Below are 19,375 nucleotides of genomic sequence, written 5' to 3' on the forward strand. Positions count from 1 at the left end.
CGGGTACCCATGGCCACCCCCTTTCGCAGTAGGAAATGGGAGGAATCGAAAGAGAAGTTGTTGAGGGTGAGGGCAAGTTCAGCTAGGTGGATGAGAGAGTCAGTGGAGGGGGACTGGTCGAGCCTGCGGGACAGGAAGAAGCGGAGGGCCTTGAGGCCATCCGTATGAGGAATGCAGGTGTATAGGGACTGGATGTCCATGGTGGAAATGAGGTGTTGGAGGCCAAAGAATTGGAAGCTCTGGAGGAGCTGGAGGGCATGGGTGGTGTCACGGACGTAGGTGGGGAGGTCCTGGACCAAGGGGAGAAAATGGAGTCCAGGTAAGTGAAGATGAGTTCGGTGGGGCAGGAGCAGGCGGAGACAATAGGTCGGCCAGGGCAGGCGGGTTTGTGGATTTTGGGAAGGAGATAGAAACGGGCAGTGTGGGGTTGCGGAACAATAAGGTTGGAAGCTGTGGGTGGGAGGTCGCCTGAGGTGATGAGGTCATGGATGGTGTTGGAGATGATGGTTTGGTGCTCGGGGGTGTGGTCATGATCAAGGGGGCGGTAGGAGGTGGTGTCAGAGAGTTGGCGTTTTGCCTTGGCGATGTAGAGGTCAGTGCGCTATACTACAACTGCGCCTCCCTTGTCTGCGGGTTTGATGGTGAGGTTGTGTTTGGAGTGGAGGGCTGCCCGTTCTGCGGGGGAGAGGTTGGAGTGGGTGAGAGGGGTGGAGAGGTTGAGGCGGTTAATGTCTCAACAGCAGTTGGAGATAAAGAGGTTGAGGGAGGGTAGGAGGCCTGGGGGTGGTGTCCAGGAGGAGGACTAATGTTGGAGGCGGGAGAGGGAGTCAGTGGAGGGACGGTTGGGCTCCCGGTTAAAGAAGTAAGCGTGGAGGCGAAGGCAGTGGAAAAACTGCTCTATGTCCAAACGTGACTGGTATTCGTTGATGTGTGGGTGGAGGGGCACAAAGGTGAGCCCCTTGTTTAGGACTGACCGTTCGCCTTCCGTCAGTGGGAGGTCTGGGGGATGGGGAAGATTCAGCAGGGCTCAGTGCGGCTGTCTTCTCTGGGGTTGCTGGCTGTGGAGGCTGTGGGCGGAGCAATGTCGGCGTCAGCTGTGGGCGGGGTTCCATCGGTGTCGGCTGTGGGCAGAGTTCCGTCTGCGATGGGCGGAGTGCCGCTGTCTTCGGTGGTGGGCGGAGTTGCGTCGGCTGTGGGCGGAGTTCCGTTGGCACCAGCGGTGGGCGGAGTGATTAATTTTGTTCTTTATTACACGTACTATTACTTCTTCATGGACATCTTGTCCTTTATTGTGACTATTGTTAGGAGACCGACAGACTTCTCCCATTAGTGACTTTTGTCTTCCCCCTATATTTCCTCATCTACACCCAAACTTTTTCAACTTGATCTCCTTAACCAAGATCATCTTGAACTATGGTACAAATGCCATCCTTGATAAACAAAGCAGTCTCACCATCTTTACCTAGCTTTCCATTTTTGTTGAATGTCATGTACCCTCATTAATTCAGGGTTTAATATTTGATATCTCTACAATGGCTATCAAATCAATTTTGCAAATAGTGAAGTGCCCTTTTAAATAAGGCATCCAGAAGATGCAGCCTGGAACATCCTGTAGAATCATACAGACCCACAGCACAGAAAACTCCTCGACCCAGTGAGTACACACTGGTCCAAAACAAACACATGACTATTCTAATCCTATTCTCCATCACTTTAACCATAGCCTTGTATATCTTGACATCAAAAGCATACATTTAAATACTTCTAAAATGTTATGAGGGTTTCTACCTCTGCCATGCTTACAGACAGGAGTTACAGATTCCCACCAATCTGTGTGAAAAATTATTTCTTCACATTCCCTGTAAACAACCTGTTTCTTACCTTAAATCTATACCCACAGTCACTGATCCATCTGCCAATGGGAAAAGTATCCTCTTATCCAATCTATATTCCTCATAATTTTATACATCTCAATCATGCCCCTTGGCAGTCTCCTCTGCTCCAAAACAACCCCAGTCTATCTTCGTAAAACTCTCTAGTTCTGGCAACATCCTGGTAAATTTCTTCTGCACTCCAGTCAATTGTATCCCTCTTATAAGGTGGATTCCTGAACAGTACATAATACTCTATTTGAGCCCAGTTCCAGCATAACCTCCCTGCACTTCAACTCTATGCCTCGGTTAATGAAGGCAAGCATTCCATATGTCTTCTTAACCACTTTATCTGCATGTCCTGTTATCTTAAGGGATTGGTGGATATACACACCAATACTTCTTGCCTGCCTACCCATAAATTTTGATATTTTAGCTGTGCAACTGAATCTAATGAGATGAGAAGAATGTAGCTGCATGAAAAAGCCTACTCTGCCAACATCTGGAAATACCTCCTACTTTAAGGCTCACACAATGTCACAGAAAAACAAGATTCCATTTGAAATGTGTAAATGCTCAGTTTTTCCTGCAAATTTGTGTCATAACTCATTTATGAAAGCTCAGTATTTCCCTTATGTTCAAATGTTTGTATTAAAATCTTTCAAACAGGCTGAGATGTTTTTAAGCATCAAAATCACAGTAATAAAGAATCACTATCTTTTATTTTTGTTCATTTGTCTTGACTTTTTATATGTTTATGTAAACTGTGATGCTGATTATACAATCAGAATGCATATTTGAGGAGTTGCTTTGCGTTAAAAACTAAACAATCGGAAATAGCATTAGTCAGAATACAAAAGCTGACCCTGGATTATCTTAACTTCAATTCCATATATTAATTTATGCTGCTAAACTCAAAATATATTACTGTTATAATTTGTGAAGTACTGACTGAATAAGCAAAAGCACATTCATTTTTTAACCAGCTAAATTGGACAGGAAAGAAAGAAAAGACAGATTGTGCTGTTGACTGGGTGGAGCAATTTCCGGGAAAATCCAAAATATCTGCTTCCCTGCAATATTCACCTGATTACTCTCAAATCCTCTTACAATCATCTTAAATTTTGTACCTGCTACCCAATCTATACCAGCCTGCTCATTAATTCACTGCCAGTTCTTCAACAGTTCAAACTTTAATTTCTTCTCCTCACATTTTAATTCTTTCAGTGGCTTGACTTCCTTACGTTTGGAATCTTCTCTAACAGTACAGTCTCTGTTGCGTAACACCAACAGCGGCAGCTGTACCTGTGCAAATGTCATGGTCTTAAATGCCTTTCTTATGCTTCTTCTCAACACTTCAAACTCCCATATGAACTATGTCTAACTCCTGGGGACTATACAATTGACATCCCACCCTCTTGCACCTCTGTCTTTGGACCCTGAAAAACCCATTTGATTACTCTGGCTCCCCCTACTAAGCCAGCCTACTAGAACTCGCACCTCAAAAGTCAGGAACTCTCTGGCTACCCTCTGACTCGATCTGATGTGACCACCTGACCTGACTGTCTCTGACTTCCGATTTCCCCCAAACCCTTTCCTCCAACATGAACTGATTAGACCCCATCACTTGACTCATCCTTGAAACTCTCCTAACATCTCCCCCAACTCTCTGATTGCACTCCTAACTCGTGTCCATCTCCAAAGCTGCCATGACTACCCTATTGCCACCATACCTAACTGCCATCTTACTGCCCTACCATTTCAGCCACCTCCCAACCCAACTACATGCTATCATTCCCCCTAACCTACCTATCTCACTCACCCTCATTCACTAAGACACTGAAAAGATGGTTAAATGTATCAATGCTTTTTAGTGTGAGGGTGAATAAACGCCTGACAAGATAAAGCAGCCTTAAATCCTAAAAAACAACATGCTTTGACAGCCAATGTTAATCCAGCATGAGGAGAGAATTTGATTTTCAATAGGCTCTGCATTTTTAAGAGACCAGATTCACTAGTCTCAGCCAGAAATGTGGACCAGCATTGCTGCAAAAAGATGAAAGAGCAGACTGGCAAACCAACAGTGATTATCACTCCTTAAAAGATTCAGGCCAGTGCATCTTTCTGCAGAATGAATGAAAGATGGTCCCCTGCTGTGGGAATTCTGGGCAGTGTTCTCTTTTCTAGCTTGAAGGTACAGAACGCTGTTGTTGGCATCCCTCAATACTGACACCCTGGTTGAGTTAATTTAACAGTGCAGGATGAAGATCTTTTGACTCATCATTGTCTTAAATGGGCAACCTCTTACTCTGAGATTACGTCCTAGATTCAAAACTCTCCTACAAAAGGAAAGAAAACACTCTACACTCTATGAATTCATCCCATGACTATTTCTGCCAGTTTGATTTTCCCAATCTATATGAAGATTAAAGTTATCAGTGAATAATATACTGCCTTTGTTACATGTACTAATCATCTCCCAATTTATTGTCTTCTTTACAGTACAGTACTGGCATCTACATTTTCTAACTGAGCATCAAGAGAATTTCTCAGCAAGTTTAAAAAAATCTTACCTTAAGTGTCTCTCCATCTGCATAAAGTACGTAAACCGTTATTTCTATGTTTTTCTGTACACTCTTTCCACCTCTCTCAAAATCTCCTCGCTCCAATGTGAGGTACAAATCGTTTCTGATGTCACCTGCAGGACAGTCACATAACATGCCCAAAAATATCACTGATAAAAATTTAACAGGAATAATGTAAAGTTGATGGGTGAATATGCAGCTCGTGTACACTTAAACCACAGCTCTGGAGTTAATCTAAACAATGGATCATATAGGGTTGGTATCCGAAGAATGTGGTCAGCAAGATATATATATGCCACTCCTAAGGCAGCAAGTTACCTTTCCTAATAAATTATTGAGCAATCCTACAATTTTCTGCTTTTTAGATCTCCATTAACTGCATTTTTCTTTCAAACTATTGGTTTATTCCACTTACATAAAAGTGGCAAAATGTCTTACATGATTCTCTGCTAGCAATGTGCAAAGTAGAGCATGAAATGATCATGACTGGTGAAGTACTGATGCTACATTACATTGCTGGCTCTGCCAAACATTATGCTTTTTTACAAATTTATAAAAATTCAGTCAAGATTGCTGAACTTCCATTGGAAAAATTGCCGAGCAAACTCATGTCATATTTCTGGTTTATGAAGTTACTGGGATAGTTGATAGTAACCATGTTTAATGTACGCTGTTCCAAGAATCAAGTGTGCCCCATAATTCCAAAGTCCGACAATCCTTCTAAGTGTTTTTGAAAAACCTGTACATGACCTTTCCACTGCAATATAAATAAGATGGTGCTAATTTCTCTATGGGGTAAGCTTTCCTTGTCGGAATAAAGAGACAGACAAAGGTAGTTCTTAACGTTGTTCAAAATACTTAATCCTTTTTCACCTCTAGTCCATACAGCAGGGATATGTAACTCTGAAGTTCTGATTGTAATTCTGAATGACTTCATGCAATTCCAATGCAGATATGGGAGTTTGAGAAGTAACTGCCCAAGATGTACTAGCACTTCTTTTTTTATTAGAAGCAAATCTTCAATAATGTAAGCCAAGTCGACAGTATTTCTGCATTCCAAGAGGTCCTTATGGTTCTGTTCAATGCTCAGTCACAGTATACTGAGAGTCAATAATTTGTGCTAGAAGATTGGCAGATCGCTTCTCTGTACAAATAGAGTCAGAGAGCTGCACGGCACAGAAACAGAATTTTCGGTCCAACTTGCCCATGCCAACCAGATATCCTAATTTAATCCAGTCCCATTAGCCAGCATTTGGCCTCTATCCGTCTAAACCCTCCCTATTCACATATCCATCCAGACACCTTTTAAATGTCATAATTGTACTAGCCTCCACCACTTCCTCCGACAGCTCATTTTATACATGCACCATTCTCTACATGGAGAAGTTGCTCCTTAGGTCCCTTTTGAATATTTCCACTCTTACCTGAAACCTATATCTTCGAGTTTAGGGCTCTGCTACCCTGGAGAAAAGGCCTAGGCTATTCACCCTATCTATGCCCCTCATCTGACAATCCAGGGAAAACAGCCACAGCCTATTCAGTCCCTCCCTTTAGCTCCAACACTCTAAACCTGGCAAAATCCTTGTAAATCTGTTCAGAATGTTTTCAAGTTTCACAACATCCTTCCTCTGACATGGAGACCAGAATTGAACGCAATATGCCAAAAGCGGACTAACCGATGTGTGTACAGCTGCAGTGTGGTGCTGGAGGATCATAGCAGGTCAGGCAGCATCAAAGGAGGAGAGTCAACATTTCGGGCCTAGACCCTTCATCAGGACTGGCGAGGGGGAAGGGAGCTGGGAGATAAATAGAGGGTAGAGGGGTGGGGCTGGGCAAAGGTAGGTGAGGAAGAATGGCCATTGGTGGATACAGGTAGGGGAAGTGGGGATTGCTCAGTGGGAAGGGTGGGGTGGATAGGTGGGGAAGGAGTGTCAGGTCAAGGAGTGGGATGAGAGGGAAGGTTGGACATGGGATGAGGCCAGGAATTGGCGAGATTTTGAAACTGGGGAATTCTATGTTTAGTCCATCAGGCTGTAGGCACCGAGGTGGAAAATGAGGTATTGTTCCTCCAATTTCCATGTGGCATCATTGTGACACAGGGAGTGGGAGAGGTTGTTAAAATAGTTAGCAACCATAAGGTGTTGTTGATTATAGTCTATAGAGTGCAGGTGCTCTGCAAATCTGTCACCGGGTCTACGTTTGGTCGTAGATGTAGAGGAGGCCACGTTGGGAGCAATAGATACAGTAGACCAGGTTGGAGAATGTATAAGTGAACCCCTGTCGGATATGGAAAGTTTGTCTTGGGCTGTGGATGGAGGTGAGAGGGGAGATGTAGGGGCACGTGTAGCACCTCCTGCGGTTGCAGGAAAAGGTGCCTGGTGTGGTGGGGTTGGCGGGGAGTGTGGAGCGGACAGGGGAGTCGCGGAGTGACCAGTCCCTATGAAAGTCTAATAGGGGTGGGGATGGAAATATCTCTTTGGTATAGGGGTTGGATTATAGGTGGCAGAAATATCACAGGATGATGCACTGGAAGCGGAGCTTGGTGGGGTGGAATGTGTGTACCAGGAGGACTCTGTCTTTAGTTTTGTTGGGGGAATGGGATTTGAGGTCAGAAGTGGAGGAAATGAAAGAGATGCAGTTGATGTTATTTTCAATCAATGGGGCTACGTTGCGATCCTTGAAGTAGGAGGACATCTAGAATGTCTATGAGTGGAATGCTCCATCTTGGGAACAGAAGTGGAGGAATTCAGATTAAGGGATCGCATTCCTGCAGGTGCGGTGGGTGAGAGGAAGTATAGTCAAGGTAGTCATGGGAGTCGGTGGGTTTGAAATAGATCCCAGATGTCTTACTACTTCAAGGACCACAACTTCCCACCTCCATTGATCAAAAATGCCCTCAACCACATCTCTTTTGTTTCCTGAACTTCTGGCCTCCAATCCCTCCCCACCCCTGTTTGTTTTTCGTAGTGACTACTCACTCCAGGACTCGCTCGTCTGCTCCAAACTACCCACCAACAGCACCACACCGGACACCTTTCCCTGCAACCGCAAGAGGTGCTACACATGCTCCTACACCTCCCGTCTCACATCCACCTGAAGATCAAGACAAACTGCCTATATCTGACAGGTGTTCACCCGTACATCCTCCAACCTGGTCTACCGTATCCATTGCTCATGATGTGACCTCCTCTACATCGGAGAGACCAAGCATAGACTCTGGGACCATTTCGAGCAGCACTTGTGCTCCAGGAGTTATAATGGACAACACCTTACAGTTGCTAACTATTTTAACTTCTCCTCCCACTTCATTGGTGACATGTCCATCCTGGGCCTCCTCCAGTGCCACAATGATGCCACACACAAACTGGAGGAATAATACCACATATTACGCCTTGGGAGTATACAGCCTGATGGCCTAAACATAGAATTCACCAGTTTCAAAGTCTCCCCAATCCCTGGCCTTATCCCATGTCCAACCCTCCCGGCCATCCTCATCTCCTTGACTTGACACTACCTGTCCATCTCCTTCCCCACCTATCCGGCCCCACCCTACCCACTGAGTAATTCCCACTTCCCCTACCTGCATCCACCTATCGCCATTCCATCTATCTTTGCCCAGCCTGACCCCTCTTCTCTCTATCTATCTCCCAGCTCCCTGCCCCCCACCAGTCCTGATGAAGGATCTAGGCATGAAATGTTGACCCTCCGACTCCTCTGATGCTGCGTGACCTGCTGTGATCCTCCAGCTCCACACAGCTTCGACTCTGACTACAGCATCTGCAGTTCCTGCTATCTCCTGTACAACCACAACCTGACCTCCAAACTCCTATACTCAATGCACTGACCAATAAAGGCAAGTGTACCAAACACCTTCTTCACTATCCTGTCTACCTGTGACTCTACTTTCAAGCAACTATGAACCTGCACTCCAAGCTCTCTTTGTTCAGGAACACTCTCCAGGATCTTTCCACTAAGTGAATAAGTCCTGCCCTGATTTGCCTTTCCAAAATGCAGCACCTCACATTTATCTAAATTAAACTCCATCTGCCACTCATTAGCCTACTAGCCCATCTGATCAAGATCCCATTGTACTCTGAGATAACCTTCTTGGCAGTCCACAACATCTCCAATTTCGGTGTCATCCACAAACTTACTACCCGTAGCTCCTGTGTTCACATCTAAATCATTTACATAAATGACAAAAAGCAGTGGATACAGCACTGATGCTTGCAGTGCACTGCAGGTCACAGGCCTCGAGTCTGAAAAACCATTCACCACCACTCTTTGTCTTCTAGCTTTGAGTCAGTTCTGTATCCAAATGGCTAGTTCTCCCTATTTTCCATGTGATCCAACCTTGCGAACCAACTGGTTTATCAAAAGTAATAAATAGATGGTCATATGTAACTTTGTTTCTGGCTAGTGATCAACAGGTAAGTTAAACATATTACAAGGATAATACAGCATAATAATGGACTATCTGGTCCAGATACTTTGTTGGTGTTTATATTCTGTGTGATTGAACATGGAGAAAAATCCTTGGATTTTTGTAATTCCATGTCAACACTTTCATTTTCCAGTGGTTGTCAATTCATTTGTTTCTTTGTGATTGATGATCATTTCTACTCAATTTAAAGTAATGAACCAAATGTACAAAATCATCTTTTGTGTATTGATTGCAGTTAATTTAAAATACAGTTACTTTTTATTGAGATTGATGATTTCTGTAATGTAGGTATCAAACCATCTCTGCAGTTCTCTCTGAATATGAAATTGGAAACCCTGAATGCACAAGAAAATGAAGATAGCCTAAAAAAGTGTGTCTGACCGTGGTTTTCGGTGGTCTTTCACTGTTACTTGCTTTAAATGGAATTGAGGAACCAGGGAGCATGGGAGCTTACATGTTTCTGACTTGAACCTTGACACCACATAGACAAGAGAAAAATGTCTCAGTTTCAATTTACTTCTGGTAAAGCAAGGGCCTGAAAGAACTCAGATGGGAAGTATACATGAAGTGGGCTCCTGATTCTCAATCTTGCCAAAAAATGGATACAAAACTTCACAAGATGGTATGTTTCAGGAAAGATCCAAAGACTGTTTTAAGTTGCTTACATGTCTGGAGAAAAGGAAGGGAAAGTTGGTAGTTCACTGTCAGTGTAACTAAAACATTATAGTTCCTATAGTGAAGCCTATTTTTTTTCTTGCTAATTTTCTCCCATTAACATGATAAATAAACAGTTTCTCAGAAGTTCTGAATGCAACTTTATTGATGGGTTTACATCTGATATCATTGATGAGTGGATTGGGTGAAGACTGTTAGGTCAACCTGTCCATGTTGAGAATTTAAATAATGATCCAGTGCAAATGGTTCGAGACACTCGGAACTACATTCCTGGTTTTAATACTCTGGGATAATTTTGTTTGCTTCATTATGTTCTGATGTCCAAGACAGTGAATGGAATATAGTATTAAGCCTGCGATTAGAGCAAAGGAAGGAAGCAATTTAAATATAAGCCAGATGAAATGAAATAGTTTGCTCCCTGCCTCCAGGAGCCCTTTGCTGCTTATTTTGGGGGTGCGGGAGCCGGGTGTGGCGGGGTGGGGGGGGGGCGCGGTAGGGAAAAAGGCAAGGAACACTGACCTGTAGATTTTGACCAGCCTCTGCTCCGGATTCATTACATGTCTTGAAAATAATTGGAGGAGGATGCCTCCAATAATATGATTAAAATCAAACACACACTTCCATGCCTGACTGTGTTCACTTTTACAGCTCTAAAACCAGGCCAGTAACTACTGTGCAATTGCTAATTCAAATAATACACTAAATTAATTAATGTACTTTCAATTGAAGTCACCAGATGATGGAGGAATCTTAGCCAATTTTCTCCACGAAAGCCCAGAAGATGTTGTAGTTTCATGTTGCAAGCCAGGTGAAGTCAGCTCACTCAGGATAGAAAGGATTAAACCTGGGAGTCTTGCAGTCTGATGAATTTATGAAACCATCAAGGAAGGCTCGACAATGCACAATTACAGAACCCAGGCTGTGGAGGTGTTAGCCCACTCAAAAGGTGCAACCATTGCAGTGTTCCGCAATAAATGCACTTAAAATATGAACATTATGAACTTATCAATAATAGAATAATGTATAACATACTTGGCATGCATGGTCACCTTAATATCCTCACCATTCACCTGTCATTTGAATATTAACATATGTTGACCTAAAATGCAAATAATACTGCTCCAGATAACGTTAATAGACAAGAATTACAATAACCTTTCTACATCTATTTAGGTGACAGGGAAAAGTTTGCTCATGTGCATTGAAGCAAGGCAAACCATTATATTCAGCAGCACACTGCAGTATTTAGATGGTTTCATTGAGTGTCTGCTCTAGTCATGTCTCCATAAATTGGAAACAAACTCACTCACAGGTGCAGTAAAATAAACAATGACATATTCTTTATGTATACTTCATGTTTGAGACAAGAAGATATCTGAACAGCAGTGTCTAGTGTAAAATATTTGAAATTCCTGATTATGCCCAAATTACTCATCTTTTCTAATTGGTAAAATCAACAATGCAGAAAATGAGTGTGTGCGGACATATTAAAAATATAATAATGGCGGTGCTGCTTCAGGGATACCATAATTTTATAATGCTATAAAGTGCAATATTTGTGCCAATACTCTTGAGCTGTCAACACACTTCTGGTTTTAAGCTTTGTTTCTTTCGTTACAAAGGAAGAAAGAAAGAATGCCATCTGAACACATTAATTATTCATTCAACAAAGTCTCATAGAATTGTTTGAATGTGCTGTGGCCGTTCTGAGAGTAGGACTTTAACTTTTTGCGGGGTTTTATTAAAATATTTCATAACTTGCTTTTTCTAAGTAGTCCAAAGTTCTACTTGTGAAGATTTTACCAGAGCAACATTATGACAGGCAAGATAACAAAATGTGAGGCTGGATGAACACAGAAGGCCCAGCAGCATCTCAGGAGCACAAAAGCTGACGTTTCAGGCCTAGACCCTTCATCAGAGAGTGGGATGGGGTGAAGGTTCTGGAATAAATAGGGATAGAGGGGGAGGCGGACCGAAGATGGAGAGAAAAGAAGATAGGTGGACAGGAGAGTATAGGTGGGGAGGTAGGGAGGGGATAGGTCAGTCCAGGGAAGACAGCCAGGTCAAGGAGGTGGGATGAGGTTAGTAGGTAGGAGATGGAGGTGTGGCTTGGGGTGGGAGGAAGGGATGGGTGAGAGATAGAACAGGTTAGGGAGGCAGAGACAGGCTGGACTGGTTTTGGGATGCAGTGGGTGGAGGGGAAGAGCTGGGCTGGTTGTGTGGTGCAGTGGGGGGAGGGGACGAACTGGGCTGGTTTTGGGATGCGGTGGGGGAAGGGGAGATTTTGAAGCTGGTGAAGTCCACATTGATACCATTGGGCTGCAGGGTTCCCAAGCGGAATATGAGTTGCTGTTCCTGCAACCTTCGGGTGGCAACATTGTGGCACTGCAGGAGCCCATGTCGTCTAAAGAATGGGAGGGGGAGTGGAAATGGTTCGCGACTAGGAGGTGCAGTTGTTTGTTGTGAACCGAGCGGAGGTGTTCTGCAAAGCCGTCCCCAAGCCTCCGCTTGGTTTCCCCAATGTAGAGGAAGCCACACTGGGTACAATGGATACAGTATACCACATTGGCAGATGTGCAGGTGAACCTCTGCTTAATATGGAAAGTCATCTTGGGGCCTGGGATAGGGGTGAGGGAGGAGGTGTGGGGGCAAGTGTAGCATTTCCTGCGGTTGCAGGGGAAGGTGCCAGGTGTGGTGGGGTTGGAGGGCAGTGTGGAGCGAACAAGGGACTCACGGAGAGAGTGGTCTCTCTGGAAAGCAGACAAGGGTGGGGATGGAAAAATGTCTTGGGTGGTGGGGTCGGATTGTAGATGGCGGAAGTGTCGGAGGATGATGCTTTGTATCCGGAGGTTGGTGGGGTGGTGTGTGAGAATGAGGGGGATCCTCTTTGGGCAGTTGTGGCGGGGGCGGGGTGTGAGGGATGTGTTGCGGGAAATGCGGGAGACGCGGTCAAGGGCATTCTCGACCACTGTGGGGGCAAAGTTGCGGTCCTTAAACAACTTGGACATCTGGGAAGTGCGGGAGAGGAATGCCTCATCGTGGGAGCAGATGCGGCGGAGGCGGAGGAATTGGGAATAGGGGATGGAATTTTTGCAGGATGGTGGGTGGGAGGAGGTGTATTCTAGGTAGCTGTGGGAGTCGGTGGGCTTGAAATGGACATCAGTTACAAGCTGGTTGCCTGAGATAGAGACTGAGGGGTCCAGGAAGGTGAGGGATGTATTGGAGATGGCCCAGGTGAACTGAAGGTTGGGGTGGAAGGTGTTGGTGAAGTGGATGAATTGTTCGAGCTCCTCTGGGGAGCAAGAGGCGGCGCCGATACAGTCATCAATGTAACGGAGGAAGAGGTGGGGTTTGGGGCCTGTGTAGGTGTTCACGTAACCTCACCCCTATCCCAGGCCCCAAGATGACTTTCTATATTAAGCATATCTGCCAATGTGGGGTATACTGTATCCACTGTACCCAGTGTGGCTTCCTCTACATTGGGGAAACCAAGCGGAGGCTTGGGGACCGCTTTGCAGAACACCTCTGCTTGGTTCGCAATAAACAACTGCACCTCCCAGTCGCGAACCATTTCCACTCCCCCTCCCATTCTTTAGATGACATGTCCATCATGGGCCTCCTGCAGTGCCACAATGATGCCACCTGAAGGTTGCAGGAACAGCAACTCATATTCCGCTTGGGAACCCTGCAGCCCAATGGCACAAATGTGGACTTCACCAGTTTCAAAATCTCCCCGTCCCCCACTGCATCCCAAAACCAGCCCAGTTCGTCCCCTCCCCCCACTGCACCACACAACCAGCCCAGCTCTTCCCCTCCACCCACTGCATCCCAAAACCAGTCCAGCCTGTCTCTGCCTCCTTAACCTGTTCTTCCTCTCACCCATCCCTTCCTCCCACCCCAAGCCGCACCTCCATCTCCTACCTACTAACCTCATCCCACCTCCTTGACCTGTCCGTCTTCCCTGGACTGACCTATACCCTCCCCACCTATACTCTCCTCTCCACCTATCTTCTTTACTCTCCATCTTCGGTCCGCCTCCCCCTCTCTCCCTATTTATCCCAGAACCCTCACCCCCTCCCCCTCTCTGATGAAGGGTCTAGGCCTGAAACGTTAGCTTTCGTGCTCCTGAGACGCTGCTGGGCCTGCTGTGTTCATCCAGCCTCACATTTTATTATCTTCGATTCTTCAGCATCTGCAGTTCCCATTATCACTGATACAATTACGACAGGCAGTTGTTTTATAATGAATTATATTTAAACATAGTTTGGGATCACTGTTCAAGTGCAAAGAACTGCCCACGACATTTGATACTCTTAGCAATGAGGAAGAATCCAATAACATTGAATGGAAGCCTTTGCTTTAGAAATCAATAGCACAATAACAGTATACAGAATCACATACTTCTACAGTATAGAAAGAAGCCATTTGATCCATATGTCTCCACTGGTTCCTGGAAGGGCTACCCAATTGGTCCCATTCTCAAGCACTATCTCTGTAGCCCTCTAAATTCATCAATTTCAAAAATACATCTGGCTTTCTCCTAAGCCCTGCTAGGGAAATCTACCTCCACCACTTTTCAAGCATCACATTCCAAATACAATCAATTCTCTGAGTAAATAAACTCAACTCTCCTTATATCACGCCCAGCTCTCTTAGTAAAATCTTGAAATTGTGATCCCAAGTTACTGACCTAAAAACTGGTGGAACAGAATGTCCTTCCTATCTGTCAAAATTGCTCATAATTTTGTACATGTCAGTAAGGTCGCCTCTTAATCGTCCCTGCTTTAAGCTGAATAAGCCCAATTTCTCCAGTTTTTCCTTGTATCTAAAAAGCCTCAGGCTCTGCATCATTTTGGCAAATCTGCTTTGCACTCTCGCTAGGGCTTTAACACCATTCCTTAAATAAGGCACCCAGAATTGAACACAATATTCCAAATTTTGTCTGATCAAAAAATTGTAGAGATGTGGCATCATTTCCTTGTTTTAATATGCTATGCCAATATTTATGAACCCAAGGATCTTACAAGCTATTGTAGCAACTGTTTCAACTTGCCTGGCTACCTTCAAAGAATTATACATGTGAACCTCCTGAGGTCCCTCTGATCCTATGCTCCTCTCAAAGTTGCACCAGTGACCCTACATTAGCTCTCCACATTTTTTCTACCAAAGTGCATTACCTCACATTTCATTGCATGAAATTCATCTGTCAGGTGTTAATGTACTTGGTCAATATTTATTTTATCATGTATAATGGTCCCCATCCATTCTCCCACTTTCAATGTCAAGATCTGGAGTTTCCTGGGTTATTCCTTAGTCCCTTTCTTAAACATGTGTCACATTTATAATTGTCCAGTCCCTGGGACTAATCCTGTGTTCAGACAGACGTGGAAAATTTCTGTCAGCAACTTCACGCTTTACTCCCTTACCTCTCTCAGCAATTTACATTGCATCCCATCTGGGCCTGACGGCTTCTTTCCTCGGAGAGCTGCCAGGCTTTTTAGCACCTTCTTTATTTATCACAATACTACTCAATTGCTTTCAACTGGGTTATTGTAATTATTTTCTAATTTGGTAAAGACAGAAGCAAAGTACCTCTGCCATACCAAATAAAAACTGAAAGAAGTGCGGATGCTGTAAATCAGGAACAAAAACAAAATTGCTGGAGAGGCTCAGCAGGTCTGGCAGCATCTGTGAAGGGAAAAACAGAGTTAACATTTCGAGTCCAGTGACCCTTCCTCAGAACCGGACCTGGAACGTTAACTCTGTTCTTTCGCAGATGCTGCCAGACCCTGCTGAGCCTCTCCAGCAATTTTGTTTTTGTACCTCTGCCATACCTTTTGCTCCAGTGAGCAGCTTACCTGGCTTATTCCTTATGGGCTCTGCACAATTCTTCATTAATCTATTACTAGTAATATGTTTGAAAAAAAAATTTTGTTTTGTTGCACCCTGCAGTCCTTTCCTCATGCTTCCTCATAGCCTTCCTTATTCCAGCCTTAGCCTCTCTCCCGCATTTAAGATATTTTTCCAGATTTCTGTTCACTATTATGTTCTGGTAAGCATTATATGCCTCCTTTCTTTTCCTTATTTTCACATCAATATCCTTAGTCTTCCAGTGTACTTTAGTTTTGGACAAGTGGCATTCTGTTCTCGTTGCTATGTGCCTATGCACTCACCCTTTTGAAAGCTTTTCGTCCATTTTTCATCCATCAAAATGCATTTCCTACCACCCTGCTCCAGTTCAACTTTTAGACCTCTAAAAGCTGCCCTTTTCCAGTCTGGGATCTTAATTTTTATTCTTTTCCACTTAATATTGAACCTTATTGTATTATGATCACTTCTACCAAAATATTCTCTCACTCTGACACTCTTCACTTGGTCTGCTTCATTTCCTCAGGCCAGATCCTGCACAGCTCTATCCCTGGTAGTGTTGGAAATGTACTGTTCTCTACAAACATTTCAGGAATTTCTTCCCTTCCATGCGCCACACACCACCTACTTCACATTCTACTCTAGGGTAATTAAAATCACCAACTATCCTAATCCTACTTTTCCTGCAGATTTCTATAATTTGCCTGCAAATGCTCTCTCTGCTTCCCCTCCACTATTTGGAGGTCTACATACCCAACAAGGTCACTGCTCCTTCCCTGTTTCTCACCTCTGACCATATAGATTCTAATTCAGGAACTGCGTCTCATTCAAGGGCTCTGACACTATCTATGACCAAGAGTTCTACACCTTCTCCCTTTTTACCCACTCTGTTTCTACGAAAAACTTTGTAACACAGATATTAAGTATCCAGTCCTGTTCTGCCTTGAGCCACGTTTCTGTCAATCCTTCTATGTCATATCTCCAGAGCAATTTCCGCTTTCAGTTCCCTAATTTTGTTCACTGTTCTCTGTGCATTTATGTATATACAATTTATCCCTGCCTTTATCTCTTTCTTGTCCATTGGAAGGTGACCATATATGGAGCTATCCTGTTGATAGTGAGGGGCAAGCCATTCGGTCATTGTCCTAAAGCAACCAATTGCACAGTAACATTGTGTGAATTGTTAATTGTTAATTGTTTACTATGAGGATCAGAAAAGTAATGTTTTGCAAGTCATCCTTGTGTGAATCATGGTTGCCGCAGTGAAGAATAACACAGCAACAGGTCTAGGACTATGTGCTGAGGGATGCACTAAAGCTTGGGACAACTGTTGTCAAGGCGCAGTGTTGTTCTACTCTGCTTGGAATCTATACCACCTGGTGTAAAATGACACAAATCACCATAACAGACCAGGCAGTATAAATTCCAAGCGGAATAGAACAATATTGTTTAATCAGAGGCCTCACAGACAATGTTACCTAGCATTGTGACGAAACGTCAGAATGAAAATAAGCCAGCTCAGCGAGCAAGTCAACGACCTCACCCACAACCTGAGCGACAAATCTTTCCTAAAACCTTAAATAGCAACAGTAGGTCATTACTGTTTGCAATAAGGCAAAACACAGCACAGTGCGAGCCACTGTTGTTTTCAGTGAACAATTACACAACAACAGAATAGGCTACAGTCGCAATGAGCAATAGAACTGTAATTGTGTGGTTGTTGCTTTGAACTTATGAAATACAACTTGGATGACAAACAGTAGATTCCACATACTAGTGTCCTAAAGCTACTTTATGGGGGAGTTTCGAAGCAGTCCTGTAATGAGGTGCAGCATCAAATGTTTCTATAGCAATGGTAATGGCTTCTAAAAGATTGTTCTTGTTCAATTTCTCAATTAACTGCCTTCCTCTTGCAGCACTGATTTTGCCATACATGGTCCATGATTCTAAGATTCAGAAAATTCTGAAGCTATTCTTCAATATTAAATCAATAGCTTTGTTAGCTCTTATAAAGGATACCACACTTCTCGGTATAAAGTTAATTTAGATGGTGCAAGAAAGCTGTGGTTTAGAGCATTTGAGGTAACACCCAATTTTCAAAATATATGCAATGCAGCAAATGTAGATCAGTGTTAGGGCAGTAAAATGGTTTACTGAAATAAGTGAAGTAACCTTGATATGAGCATTACTGTGTGCATGCTCCTGAAGTGCAACGTATATTTATGAGGAAAGCATGCAGCGAACACTGCAAACAAACAGGCTCCGGGGACTTACACCCTACTAGCTTCATTTCTGCAGCAGAGAAAAAGGAAGGGAGGGAAGGGTTACACAGATTAAGTGTGACATTAGTCATTAGAACATTATTCACAGCATGACACACATTTTAGCAAACAATAGAAATTGAATGAAAGTTCAACACTATTCCATTAAAAGGACAAGACAGATTATTGAGACTGAGGCTAAGATACAACTAAAATTTAAACTATATCTAGTAATGACCAAAACATGCTCAAAGTTCCATCTTAATTATTGCCGTTAGATACTAAAGTACACACATGGAGGTCTTTCCGAATCCATATCAATAGAAGTTTTGAATCCATCTGTTATACAGTTAATTTATTTCTCAAGGGTTTCATTCTTTAATTAGCAAGCTCAACAAAACCGTTCCCTGGACTGACCTATCCCCTCCCTACCTCCCCACCTATACTCTCCTCTCCACCTATCTTCTTTTCTCTCCATCTTCGGTCCGCCTCCCCCTCTATCCCTATTTATTCCAGAACACTCACCCTATCCCCCTCTCTGATGAAGGGTCTAGGCCCGAAACGTCAGCTTTTATGCTCCTGAGATGCTGCTTGGCCTGCTGTGTTCATCCAGCTTCACACTTTATTAGCTCAAATCTCCAAATACTTTTTACTTGTCATTTGTCTGCTTAATTTTGTATTACAGCAAGCATCTATATAAAAATATCATAATTGCATTATTCCAAAACAAATCACTAAAATTATTCAGAAAATGAGAAAATTCTTAAAATAGCCTCAAAGAATTTCCCTGTGTATAGCTCTATCTGAGCTTAAGGGTGAAACTTCTGGCCTTTGTAATGAATTTTTTGAGTTCGTGTGAATCAAAAGCAGGAGACTGGAGAGAAAATAGGGTTAGCAGACATTTCCCAGGAGTGAGTTTTTTTCTGCACACATGGTATCTACAATGCACCAATTCCCTTATTAAACTGCAGAAGTGTATGGCTCACAAGAGCCTGGAAGCAATCATACAGATTTTGCACCAAAAATAAATACCTCTGAAGAGAGTTTAACAGGACACACTTGAAAGCAAGGTGAAAATATAATCACACTACGGCAATATACAGCTCGTGATAGATAGACACAGCAAACAGGGATGCTTATTATCAGTTGTTTCTTTCATCCTGCAAGTAATGATGCAGTTTAAACATACTTCTCTATGCATTCAGGTAATGCCTTGATGGATGTACAACACAACTAGATCTGGTCCCTAAATAGTTATCACAACTTGGCTGTGTAACTTCACTCTGGTCTACTGATGATCATCATGAATATTTGCATATAATTTATTTTATATATGTCGTTGTTGTCTAGAATGATGTTTTCAGCATCAGAGTCATCATGTATAAGAATAGAATAGAATCTCTACAGTGCGGAAACAGGCCCTTTGGCTCAACAAGTCCACAGTGAACCTCAAAGCATCCCACCCAGACCCATCCCCCTATAACCCACCTAATTTACACATCCCTGAACATTATGGGCAATTTAGCATGGCCAATCCACCTAGCCTGCACATCTTTGGACTGTGGGAGGAAGCCGGAGAACTTGGAGGAAACCCACGCAGAAACGGGGAGACTGTGCAAATTCCACACAGTCACCCAAGGGTAGAATCGAACCCAGGTTCCTGGCGCTGAG

At 43.6% G+C, this 19,375-nt stretch overlaps 1 protein-coding gene across 6 annotated transcripts in view; it reads right to left on the reverse strand.

Annotated features, from left to right (window-relative positions):
- dock3 (dedicator of cytokinesis 3) overlaps positions 1-19,375 on the reverse strand; it is a 1,242,443-nt gene that overhangs the window by 287,474 nt on the left and 935,594 nt on the right. For all 6 annotated transcript variants that reach the window (XM_059649508.1, XM_059649506.1, XM_059649505.1 and 3 more), the window contains one exon: positions 4,445-4,569. In XM_059649508.1, the coding sequence (XP_059505491.1) occupies positions 4,445-4,569 (125 nt within the window). The remainder of the gene's footprint in view (positions 1-4,444; positions 4,570-19,375) is intronic.

This window comes from Stegostoma tigrinum, chromosome 11, assembly GCF_030684315.1.
Source record: "Stegostoma tigrinum isolate sSteTig4 chromosome 11, sSteTig4.hap1, whole genome shotgun sequence".
Lineage (NCBI taxonomy): Eukaryota > Metazoa > Chordata > Chondrichthyes > Orectolobiformes > Stegostomatidae > Stegostoma > Stegostoma tigrinum.